We start from the raw sequence: 13,600 nt of genomic DNA on the forward strand, positions 1-13,600 counted from the left end.
GCTTAATTGAATTTTACATATTCATTGCTTGTGTTATCTAATTCCTGTACTTTATCTTTGAGTCCTCTATTATTCTAGCTGCTGCTTGATTTATTCTACTCATAAGGCTTTTCCTCAATTTTTCTGCTCATATTATTAATTTTTCCAATTCCATGTTTATTTCAGCTTAAGTTTTCTTCAATATATCAGTGTCTTTATTGAATTCTGCTTTCAAATCCTACATTGACTTCATCATTTCATTCAGCCTTATGTTTGCATTTTATGGGAATCTTTCACATGTTATTCTCTTAAAGTTCATTCTCTTTAAGTTAATATTGAGCTTTTTCATTATGTCTTTAAACTCCTGTTATTCTTTGAAGTTTATAATCTTTTTCTTTCTACCTTCACCCCTGTCCTCTTTCACCTTGGTAATTCTGAATGGCAAATATTTCTGTGGGACTGGTGGATTTGGAAAAAGCCATACTGTCTTGATTTTTCACATTGTTTTTATTTTCATAGCTAAACGTTGCCATTGGGTTTGATAGTTTTCTGTCTGGACATATCATTCTGAGACAACACAGGTTAATAGGGAAGCTGGAGCCTGAAGGTTGGATCTGATGTGGGAGGGGTTCTATGCTAGAAGACAGAATGTGTCTCTTGTCTAGAGCCTGTAAGTTGTATGTTTGAGAGTACAGATTTAGCCACTGGACTAGACTGGAACATGGACTAGATCTGAGGATTATGAGTAGGGGATCTGGCAGACTAAATAGGGTGGCCCTGTTGTAAAATGTGCAAGACCAAACTTAGCTGGAAGGTTGATGGCACTCATGAGGGATGATATTAGATGTTAGCAGGACCCATGTACTGTCATACAGGATGTACCTCCTATCCAAAACCTGTGTAGATTATGGTCAGGGCAAGTACAAACTAGTCACTAGATGAGCATCTAGAACTAGGTGTGGGGACTGGGGATGGTATATAAAAGAAAGGTAAGGTTAGGCATATTCACAAGGGTGGGCTTTAGAGCAATACGGAGTATTGCTTGGTCTTAGAGGTTATATGGAGCACCAAGAAATAGTAATTTTATTTCTAAAGACATTTATGCCTGTTTTAGAACTACCTTGATATTTATAGAAAGAATAAGAATGATAAAAACTGGTAAAATGACAATCATATTATCAATCATATAAATAAAAGGAAGAGGATATGCATTTTGAACTTCCAACTTTTTCACGGCTCATCATTTCTTGATGTCCTTTGCCAAGCTATGTCCTTGGACATCAAGAAATTATACACAAAGTCTCATTATCTCCTCAGTCTGTTAGTGCACTCAGTGGCCTGTGCCATGAAAATAAATATGGAAATCTAGTTCTCCAAGGAAGTACAATGCTCTATAAATTATTCTTCTGAAAAGCCTCAGTCCTTTGCTTTGTACAAAACATGAAAAGCCATTTACTTCCTAATTTTTTTTGAATTAAAAGTACCTCAAAATAGTTGATTATATTTTCTAGCTTTGTAACCAGAAAGTTCTTGAAGCCTGATATGTGGAGCATCAGTGTCACTGAGAATGTGTCATAAAAATGTAAATGCAGTGCTTCAACCCAGATGTGCGGGATCTTAGAGATGTCATCAATCTGTTTATAGAAGACTTCCAGGTTGCTCTGATTCATGGCTCCATTGTCTTTGATGAGGGATATAATGTGTATATTGACATAGATGAAGCAGAACATGAAACATAACTAAAATCTATTTGAAGGATTTTAATTTTAATTCAACAAACACAGAGCAATCCCCAGATCTTCCCCTGGAAAAAGTATAAGAGATAACTTAAGGGGACAATGCCATGTCATTGGTGTCACCTTTTCCCACTTGTGTTAGTTTCTGGAAGTCAGCATTTTGGTGACCTTATTCTAATGCATCAATAAGAGATCTTCTCTTAGAGTCCTCATTTGACTTTATGAATCTCTTTTATTAGTTGTTGCCCAGATATTGATTATCTTCAAGTCCTCTTTGTTCTGTGGAACATAATGTCTTTAAAGATTTCATGGAGCCAAGCCTGGTGGCAGAACTCTGTGATCCATACTACTGGGATTGAGACTGAAGCAGGAGAGTCACAATTTCAAGGCCTCCCTGGGATACAGAACAAGTTGAGAGCCAGTCTCAAAGAAACATACATGGCTGTCAGCTTGCCTGAAGACATAGGCTAAATCCCCCTTCTTAAGCTGATAGCTCTATTTAAAGAAAGATGTAAATCCTCTGTTGATTTCTGTCACCAAAGAGCAGTAAAGAAAGAACACCCAAACCCTGAACTCTTCCTTATATCAGGTCCCTGAAGCCAATGCCCTGATCAGAATTTCTGTGGCTTTGTAACAGTTCCTTTCTTTTTAATACTGTTTGAAAACAGAGTCCAGTGATTTTTAAAAATATCGAGATATGGTTTACAGTAATGCTTTGAGACTTCATTTCTGCTCTGTCTCTCCCTGTCCCTCTTCCTTCTTATCTCCTCTTCTCTCTTTATCTCTTCATAGTTCTATGCATACATATGTTTTAAAATAAATTACGCGTTTAGTCTATAGTATAAAATATGTGATTGTACATTGAGCCTCAGTGTAAGGGGAAACCGGTTTACATTTAGTGCCTGGAATCTAGTAGTGCTCTCGTGAGGACTAGTGAAAAGTAAGGCTGCTGTCATGGAAGGACTTTTGCAAGCATTTTTATTTCATGTCATGGTGTGCCCCCTCTCCTTTCCTGAAAGAACTTAAAGATAACAAGATGCAACTGAAGAAAGGAACATAATATTTATGTTGTATAAAGGTAATCCTAGCAGCCCTGGGAAGCTGAACTAAAATGGAATGAAATAAAGACCATTTCTATTCCTGGCAAGACAGCATGGGTAGAAGTGGCAGTTATTATAGATAGGTAGCAAGAGAGCAGAGCAAGATTAAAGAACAGAGTCTCTAAGACTGTCAGGAATCATCAGCTGTAACTACAAAAAAGGATTTAGAAGTTTGGTGCACATTGATTCTTACATGACTGCGATAAATCCCCACATGACTTTAAGACTTTAAGAGCCTGTTTTATAACACAAAGAAAAGTTAACCTGTTAAAGGGGACCCATTGCCCCAACATTTAACCAAGCATGTGGAAATTAAAGGTTGAGCTTTGAGATCATTCTGTTTCTTCTGGCTTTTCTACCTGACCCTATGCTGATCCACAACTTTTTTTTTCTTAACCCTCAAGTAACCATACACAAACCTAATATTAAGTGCAGCTGTATGATTTTTCTCGATTTCTCATGACAGTTGTTCTGATAATGTTTAAGGCCTTTCTGTGAAACTTAGTTTTTAGATTATGATAAGTTATTTTGGATTTTTTGTTTGTTTGTTTTCATTCTTCCCTAACCCTTCACAGCTAGAAATGTGCAATAAAAACATAGTGTTTTGGGATGATTTTTAGTTTTACCACTTTGGAAGGCATTTTTTGTCTCAGTCAAGAAGCAACCATTCAGATTTGAATTATTAAACACTTGATTTCTAGTTTCCACATTGAACCATTGAATGCTTTCTATTTCCTTGTAAATGGAAAAATTCTCCCATATGTATGATGTTTCAATATTTTAAGTATTTTCATCTAGTGTAAGAATATTTGCACCTGGGCTTTAACTTCATATATACAAAGGACTCCTGTGTCCAGGTCAAACAGAAATATCCTTTGCAGTCATGGTTGATTACAAGATCACCCAGGGCTCTATCCTGAAGTCTATACCTGGAGAAGCACGTGAAAATGAATTTGACTTTGCTGACCACAAGAAGTACTTCAGAATATGTCTGATGGGATGTGACTGTGGGCGTGTATTATTCTTAATGTGAGAAGATTGTTTTGCCATAGCTGTTCTTGCTGCTAAGGCCCTTAGAGTCAAAACTTGATGTAATGCCTGGTGAGTTATTCATTTAATAACCATCATTCTCTGACGAATGGGTGTTATTCTCTGTTTTAACCCTTCAGAAATGCATCTTCTGTAGACACCGGGTTAAGAAGGTTTCTGGAGCCTGCATTCAGTGTTCCTATGGCCGCTGCCCAGCTTCATTCCATGTCACATGTGCCCATGCTGCTGGGGTACTCATGGAGCCTGATGACTGGCCTTACGTGGTAAACATCACGTGCTTCAGACATAGAGTCAACTCAAATGTGGTAAGAACTTCTCTCCCATTTGCTGACACTTTATCTAAATTTTTTTCTGGACCCTTCTTAGGTCTAGAATACCTTGTTGGTATTGACATGTCTGGACTATAATATACTTTAGACTAGGGATTGAGGGTTGTTATTTACACATAGTGACACAGAACCCTTCAGTTTCTAATATGCACTAAATGCAATATTTAGTAAGTTGAGTGACTGAACAAATGAATGAATCAAGCTCTTTATGTCCATTCTAGTTCAGGATCTGTGTAAAAGGTATCTGAATAATTGTGTGTGTTTATATATATAGATTGTGCAGTTCGTGTGTTCGGGTTGTCAGAATATCACTTGAAGTAGAGCAGTGTGAAAAATACCACCTCAGATGTGTAAAAGAAAAATTTTAAAACAAATTCTGTGTTTAGTATCATAAGTTATTTTAAACATAAAAGCTTATTCAACATTACTAAGTTTGGTGTATGTCTTTTTTCCTGTCCTATTGTGACGAAACACCATGTCCAAGGGAACTTATAAAAGAAAGCATTTAATTGGAGGTTTGCTTAGAGTTTCAGGTTGTTATCCTGTAGTAATCATGGTAAGAGCATGGCAGTATACAAGTAGGCATGGTGTTGGAGCAGTAGCTGAGAACTTACATCTGATCCACAGGCAGCAGGTGGAGGGAAAGGGAGGGGAGGAGAGAGAGGCAGAGAAACTGCGGGGCAGAGAAATAGAAACAGAGATTGGGTATGGTGTTGGTTTTTGAAACCTCAAAGTCCACTTCCAGTAACACACCTTCTGCAAAATGTCACACCTCCTAATCCTTGCAAAACAGTTTCTCTAACTGGGGACCACACATTCAAACATGAGCCTGTGATGGCTGTTCTCATTCAAATCACCAGACCTTCTATTTCTGTTTCTTTTCACATATTTAAAAACAGGGTATCCGACCTTTGGCTGCTCTAGGCTACATGACACAAAGAATTGTCTTAGACCACATATTTAATATTCAAATACTACAAAAAACTGATTAGCAAAACAAGTCTGTTTTAAGGTTCATATCTATTGTCATATATAAGCATACTAAATATTCCTGTATGGTCCTAATTATGCAGTGACCTTTTACAAAATCTTTTGAAAATTATCCAGTAGTTCCAAGGTTTGCAAACATTGCTAATAAGAACTTGAATATATCCAAGAAATAAAACTTTAAAGATTTTTAAATGTTTTTTTAGTTTTAATTAAAATATAATTACATGAGTTTCCTCCCTTTCCTTTCTCCAAATACTCCTATCTACCCTTCTAACCCCTCCCTCTCAAGTTGATAACCTCTGTTTCTTTATTAGTGTGTGTGTGTTTATGCACCTAATATGCTGACTCCATTAAGTATTACTTGTGTATATTATCATACCACTTGTATGTATATGGTTTTAGGATTGACCACTTGGTATTTAGTAACCAGTTAGGGGTCTCATTCCTGGGAAAGATTAATTCTCCCTTTCTCAGAGGTCATTGTTACTTATAATTCTTTGTCTATTGGTAAGTACCTCAGAGATTTTTTTTCTTCTTCCTCATTTCCATATCTGTTGATGTTGTAGTTCCTTCAAGTCTTATTTAGGCAGCCACCTAGTTCCAGTATCATGGAACTGTCATATATAGGAGATACAATCTCATAGCATATTTGTTGGTCCTCAGGCCATGAGATGCAGGAGTTATAAGTACAATAATTGGAGCTGGGCGTTCCATGATCAGTTGATGTCAACATTTTGACCAGTTACAATGGGGTCTTCATTTGTTGCTTAAAGTTTATTTAATCAAGACTAAGAACTACATTTATCTGTGGGTATAAAGTTTAGAATGCAAGTAGGAATTATATTGGTTTACTACAGTGGGAGTAGCAGTTTTTCCTCTAAAATCCATGAACTCCCTAGCCCTAGGTAGTTGCCTAGGTAGGTTTCCAGTAACATACATAATTATCTTTCTGTTATAGTTGCTAAATTCGGTTGGAGAACTGTTTTTACCACAAATATGAATGCCACTATTGTACCTTTAAGGACATCTTGCCATGCTGGCCATAGTAGTGGTTCACAGGCATCATAGCTAGGCAGGTCTATTGATTGGTTCTTTCTCTCTTGAAGTTTGTAAGCATCTTCTGATACTATGAAAGACTGATTTTCAGGATGGAGGTTTTCAGGTCAGATCCAGCTTAAATCTTCTAAGTCCTGCATCCAAATTTTGTGTTGTCCAGCTTTGAGATATAATCAAGGGTAACAATAATAGGCTATTGAAGCCACAAAACAATTCTGTATCAATCAAAAATTATGGATAAAAAAGGTTATTTATTTGAGGGGAAAAACTGATCACCATCCCAAACAACAGTCCTCTCGTTGCAAACAGGAAACAGAGAGTCTAGTCTCAGGAATAGGAGCTGGAAGCACAGTTCCCACTGCTTTTTAAAGTATAAGAGACCACGCCCCAGTGGGCTGGTCTCTTAAAAGCTATTATTGGTTGAAGGAGCAGAATGTGCTCCCTCAGCACTTCCCCTTTTTGTTTAAATAAGAGAGTTCCAAACCCAATACAAACTATATACACTAGGAACAGATATCAAGTATAATTGGCATCCAGCATAAACAATATTAAGCAAGAAACATATGCTAAATGTTTATCAACATTCTATCATATGTAGTCTAAGTCTTATATAGGAAATGGCTTGACTAGATCATAAGAGTACAGTAACTACGACTATCTAATCTTCAACCCCATCAAAGGCCTGAGAAGGGAGATAATATTACTTTAGCAGGCAGGAAGTGCAATCAAGTAGCTTCCAAAGCAAGCAATATGTGATGGAGACAACTAGCTACCTGAGCAATCACCCAAAGTGTCATTTCAACGTTGAAGCAACCAACTTTGGCTAAGGCCTAGTGTAATTGACAGACCATTTTCAGAGACAGGAAATTTTTCAAAACCATTTTACCCTGTCTTGGCAAGATTTGACAGTCCTACTTATCCATTTCTGGATACTATGTAACTTGTCAGTGGTTGAGGCATTGTCAGTTCCTTGCCCAAAGGCCAGTTTTGCCTAGAAGAAAACAAGCTCCAAGTGGGGTGTCTTTGGTGCTCAACATTCTCTCAGGAATAGATTGGTGCTGTCAGAACCATGTCAACAGAACCCTAAGTTATTTAAATGCCATGTTCCACAGATCTTTGAAGTGGTTGAAGATTACCTATCTAGACAGAATACAATCTCTAAGTATCTAAAGAACCTAATTGATCTGACTGTATGTATAACAAACATATGAACCACTACTGACCTATAATAATATGAAAATATACGCTAAAAGTTGTATCAATATACAAAATTCCTAAACCGAGTTAGAAACATACATAAAATACCCACACACTCTACTGTTTGCTTCATGTTGGGTGCCAGATGAAGCCGCAAACCAATCCCACACCAGCTAAAAATTATGGATAATAAGAAAGGTTATTTATTTGAGGGGTAAAACTTACAAATCACTGTCCCAAACAATAGTCCTCTCATCGCAAACAGAGAGTCTAGCCACCAGAATGGGAGCCAGAAGCAAGAGAGAGAGCGCACAGTTCCTGCTGCTTTTTAAAGTATAAGAGACTGTGCCCCAGTGGGCTAGTATCTTAAAGACTATTGGCTGAAGGAGCAGAATGTGCTACCGCAGCAGGCTATATTGCTTAGGTAGTCACTTGGACTACCCTCACCTGTGGTTTCATTGGACAACTCCAAAGGAAGTTGTAGTCTCATGCAGAGTGTTGGGGGAGGGGGGTGTTAAATACTCTGTGACTCCTGTGAGGGAAATTGTCAGCCCAAGTGAGATAACTTCATTTGAGAGAATTACATATTTTTATATTATTTGTATGTATTATGTAATTTAGGGTAAGTATGATTCTTTTTTTAATCATCCTTAGTGTTATTTGACCCTTCTCCCTTCCCACTCTTCATCAAAGCCCTCCTTCTCCCTTCATATATCATCTACATAACATTTTCTTCTCAAATCCCCCGACTACCTTTTACTTTAATGATTTTTGTGGTTTTTCCAATTTATATACTCATATCTGAGTATTTGGAACTAGTAGCCATCAATGAAAGACAAAATGTTTGTCTTTCTGGCATTTCATGATTTCAGCTTTTTAAAAGCTAAGTAGTGTTTCCTTTCGTATATTTCCTGTTTATCTATCTATCAGTTGAAGGACATGTAGGTCATTCTGATTTCCTTACTATTTTGACTATATCTGAATTAAACATGGCTAAGCAAGTATCTGTGCTGTAGGATGTAACTAACTGCTTTGAGCCAAGGAGAAACATGTTGGGTCACATAGTAGATTTATTTTGAACCTTTTCAATATCCCTCACACTGGTTTGCAGAGTGGTTTCACCAGTGTGCATTTCCACTAATGATGAAAGAGTTCCCCCTCCCCTCTCCAGCCTTGGTTGTTAGTTGTTAATAAATTCACAAAGTTGTTTTAATTTGCATGTCTGTAGTTGCTAAGGATGATGTATATTTCTTGACCTACTTCTTAGCAATTTTTATTTCTTAAGAACTCTGTTCAGATCCATAGAACATTTTTTAATTGAGTCATTTGTGGTTTTTGCTTCTTGGGTTTTTTTTTTTTCCTGGATATGAATCCTCTGTCAGATGTATACCTAGCAAAGAGTCTCTCCCAGTCTGTAGTTTTCTTCACTGGATACTTTCCTATCCTGTACAGTTAACACTTAACACCTGGAAGACAGGAAAGTACATAATTAGTTTCCTTGATTAAAAATGGACCTGAATAATTTTTCAGACTTGTTACTATTGATTAAGATGTGCTACAGAAAATCTGCACTAAACTGTTATGATGAGAATTAGAAAATTTTTAATTGATTTTCCTTTTACTATTTCTTCTAAAACTCAAGAAAATTTATTGAGTTTATATTCTATTAGTGTGTCTCACAGGGCAGTGTATCTTTATAGCACAATTACTTTTTGGTCCTATCTTGACAGGATGTCAACATAGATAAGGATTATAAAATAAATAATAATTAACATATGTATAACATCTTAGATAATATTGTGCATATTCAGGTATAATCCGTATGTAGTCATCCCAGAAAGCCTTAGTAGCCAGTATACTTTTTATTGAAAAATTTTTTTCATACAGTATATTCTGATCACAGTTTTCCCTCCCTCGTTCTTTTCCACATCTTCCCACCTTTCCTATTCATCCAACTCTACACCATTTTTCTCTTCCTCTTTGGAAGACAAAACACAGACATACACACAACTAAAACAAAAAAAAGCATAATAAGGAAACTATACAGACACAGGCACACAAGAACAAAACCCATAAGAAGCTACAATATACAAGTTAGATCAAAACATAAAGACCAGTTAGATCAAAATTGCCCAATCAAAACAACATAAGACAATAAGAAAATCTACAAAATACCATTGAATTCATTTTGTGTTGGTCATCTACTGCTGGTAATGGAGCCAACCCTTTAGTGTAGTATGTACCAAGTGACTCCAGTGAAGAGAAAAAGTAGGGGGGTATTTGTTATTGCTATTGTTCTTGTTGCTGTTTTAAATCGTTGTCAACTAGAGCTTCTTGGTTAAGTGTAGGAGTTTATGCCCATTTCCCCTTCTCAGCCCTGATATTCATTCCCAACAGAGGGCCTACCTCCTAAATTTTAATAATCTCTCAATTTTGTGCCACCAGCCACTTGAGGACCACATGTTTATACACAGGAGACCATTGGGAATATTTCATATTCAAACCATATTGGTTCTTCCAATAATTCATCAGTTTTCAGTTGACCCTTCTTCAAGAAGAGAGACCAAATTAGTTTGCCAAATGATAAGAAAATGTCTGTTCTGGAATTGTCCCTTGTTGTAACACCTTTAGCTCCTTCTTCCCTCATGAACTCTTTTTAATGTTAACTGTTCTGACTTTTGTCCAAACTTTGATTGGGAAGAATAATATTTGAGAGTAAATTATATAGCCTACTTAATATGTAAGTGTGAGCATTTATGAAGACTAATACATAACCATTTATAAGGTGACTCCATTGAGTGTATACCTTTAACACCTGGATCTTGCTGTTGGTGTTACCCTGTAGAGTGAAGAGCAGGTGAAGTCATAAATACCAAAACTTTGGCGAGGCTGTCTTTTGTGCAGCCACAAACCTGTGAATAAAATATGTATTTTACTGAGAAAGAAAAAAAGAAAAAAATATATTGGGAATCAGAGATGAATATTAAAACAACAGAAGGTATTTTTCTGTGTTCTGTCTAATATGACCAAAACATAAGTGATGCATGTAGATTATCTTCTAGAATAGAATATATAATTCTTCCATATAAAGTGCTCACCCTTTCACATCTATCTTGTATTTATATTTACTGAGCAAATGTTGAATATGGTCTTTCCTTGCTAAGTAGTTACGTGTCAGCTGTTTCAAAACTTTTTGGTTGATTATAAATAATTGGTTGCTTAAAAATTTGGAAAATTTTTAAGAACTATTCTATTTTGCTTCCATAATCAGTGGAAACTACAGAGAAGTAAATTCAGTAGTAAGTAATGAAAATCTCTATGGGTCATCTGTTTCAACAATACTTAGTTGCATGGTTCTGTTTCATAATAGGCTGACTTCTGTACCTCTGATCAGTTACTGAGTTCTGTTGGTGTCTAACATCCTAATTATTATCAATGTAGTCACTCATTTTTTAGAAACCATTTTTTATGTATCTGAGTCCCTGAGCACAAAATCCCACCAATCCCTCAGCTTGCCCCAGAATCAGGCCACAAAAACCTACTAATCAAAGCATCTCTGGAAAGCTCCACCACGCTCTCTCCTAAGAAACTCTAAATAAGTCCTGTACTCTGTTCAATTTGGTGCTCCTCACAGTAGAGACAGTCACCCTCCTGGATTTTTCCTTCCCAATAAATTTCTTGAGTGAGGTTTGTTGTGCAATGTGACATTTCAACCTGATGTAACAACTTTCATATTAGATGGAGCAGAGCGGAATTGTAACACTTTGGGGACACATTCCCCTAGCAGAGCAGAACTGTTACACTATAGGGGATCTAAAGTCCCTAAAAAAACACTAGTGTCCAAGGTTTCTTTAACATAATGCTCTGAATTAATATATCATTACTTCTCTAATATAGTCTTTTGACCTAAGCAAGCTAAACCACAGCCTGGTTCAGACTCAAACTATTGGGTCACGCTTTATTTAGGATCTAGAGTAACATTGGGACATATGCAAAAATTATGTGTCTTAAAATGAAATATCACCACAAAGAATATTGGATTCTGGACAAGACTATATAAACATGGAAAAATATCATTCAGATGATCTATTAAAAAGCAGGAGAAATTTAGCTTTCTAAAGTATCACTACCATAAAAAAAAAAAACCCTGTAGAAATGGGGTAAAATGATGTGGCAGATAAGTAGAACTGAATTGGATAATAGATTCTTTTTTCAGAGTTTCATGGAAGGAGATAGGAAATCACCAAGGTCATCATGAAGTCAGTTGATCAAGTTTTAAAGTGTCATGTCAATGTTCAACTTCTTGAAGTTGATTACTGTGTAGAGCTGTGATTATATGAAGCATACCTCTCTCTTAGAAAACAAACATTGAAGAGTTCATATGATAAATACCGTGGATTCAAAGTAGTTAAAAAAAATTTAGGGGATTGAGGTGCAGGGCTCACTGTTAGAGTGCTTGCCTGCACACCTGAGACCTAATCTCTATCCTTCTACTTCACACATGCACCAAATAGTTAGACAATAAAGCACATTGTAAGATATTAGTAATCATTGGCCAACAAGTAGTAGATGAGTAGTTTATTTTTTTACTAATTATATTCTTGAAATTTGAAATTATTCTCTCATACTAAATTTTAGAAACTTAAATTTGCGAGGTAACATTGGCACATGCCTTTAATTCTAGCACTGGGAAACAGAGGCAGGTGGAGCAAGTTCTAAAACAGCCAGAACTCACAGAGAAATGCTGTCTTGAAATGCACCCATCCCCCCAAAGGAAGCAGAACAAAAAACACCTTAAACTAGGCGGTGGTGGCACATGCCTTTAATCTCAGCACTTGTGAGGCAGAGGCAGGCAGATCTCTGTGAGTTCGAGGCCAGCCTGGTGTATAAGAGCTAGTTCCGGAGTTACATGGAGAAATCTTGAAAAACAAACAAAAAAAAAATTGACCAAATTTGTTATTGTTTCCAAAAAATATTTTTATTTTCTGTTCTTTTTTTTTAAAATTTCTGTCACTTTTCTTTCTTTTTCTCTGTCTTACAGAAGTCCAAAACTTGTGAGAAAGCCATCTCTGTAGGCCAGACAGTCATCACAAAGCATCGGAACACTCGGTACTACAGCTGTAGAGTGATAGATGTGACATCTCAGACCTTCTATGAGGTCATGTTTGATGATGGCTCCTTCAGCAGAGACACATTTCCTGAGGACATTGTGGTAAGTAGGTTTTTCCTGAGTTCCTGATCCCTCAGAAATGTTTGTAATTAATTATCTATTGCCATTGATAATTTTGATGTTAATTATCTTTTGTAGTATACAGATGAGCAGATGGAGTTTTTTTCAGCTCTTTTGAGAAATTTTCTTTAGCCAAGGAACAAAAGATACGCTCTTGACTTTTTTGTCTTGTCTGCTACTACAGAAAGATATGTAAGACTAGGTAATTTGTAAAGAATAGTAATTTATTTGTTTGAGTTGTGAGAAGGCAAGGCAATCCAAGTTCTTATATTTGGTCTGGCAAGTTTCTTCTTTCTGAACTCTCACATGGCACAGGGTAAGGTGGCCATTTTCTCTAGAGCTTACACAGGTTATCAGTCTCATGGACCAGACAATAGCCTTCCTGGGTCTAAACATCTGTAAATCCTTTTCTGACTTTGATGGTGAGGTTGGGAGAGAGGGCCTTTTTATATAGCTCAGGTTGCCCGAGAACTTATAATGTATTCCAGGCTGTTATCTAACTGGGAATGATCCTTCCACCTCACTCACCCTCACAAATACTGGGATTACAATGTGAACCACCTGCCCTGATTTGATAATGTGCCCAAGTCCAACTTCAGCAGGTCAGAGAAAATGAAGAGATGTGAAGTAGGTGCTACTATACACCCCTTCTTTACTTTACGTCTTTATTTCTTCTTCTTTACTTCTATTTTTCTCTTATCCCTTTTATACCCTCTAACATGACAATTTTATGCAAGAAAATATAACCTCACAACCATGTTATATATTTTCCAAAAACAAGTTAGAATCTTTACACAAGAGGAAATCACATTATAATCACATTACATGCTTTCCTTGGAATCTCACAAGAAGTTGAACATTTTCCATTATATTAGTTTTCCCACCATAATATTTTTACCGCAAACTAATGACTCTTTTATTATAATGTAATTT

General features: G+C 36.5%; 1 protein-coding gene across 3 annotated transcripts in view; it reads left to right on the top strand.

The window, feature by feature from the left end:
- The window catches only part of Kdm4c (lysine demethylase 4C), a 173,327-nt gene that overhangs the window by 136,825 nt on the left and 22,902 nt on the right, over window positions 1-13,600 (top strand). For all 3 annotated transcript variants that reach the window (XM_075947215.1, XM_075947216.1, XM_075947214.1), the window contains 2 exons: window positions 3,985-4,170; window positions 12,479-12,649. In XM_075947215.1, coding sequence (XP_075803330.1) covers window positions 3,985-4,170; window positions 12,479-12,649 — 357 coding nt within the window. The remainder of the gene's footprint in view (window positions 1-3,984; window positions 4,171-12,478; window positions 12,650-13,600) is intronic.

This window comes from Microtus pennsylvanicus, chromosome 13 (assembly GCF_037038515.1).
Source record: "Microtus pennsylvanicus isolate mMicPen1 chromosome 13, mMicPen1.hap1, whole genome shotgun sequence".
Classification (NCBI taxonomy): domain Eukaryota; kingdom Metazoa; phylum Chordata; class Mammalia; order Rodentia; family Cricetidae; genus Microtus; species Microtus pennsylvanicus.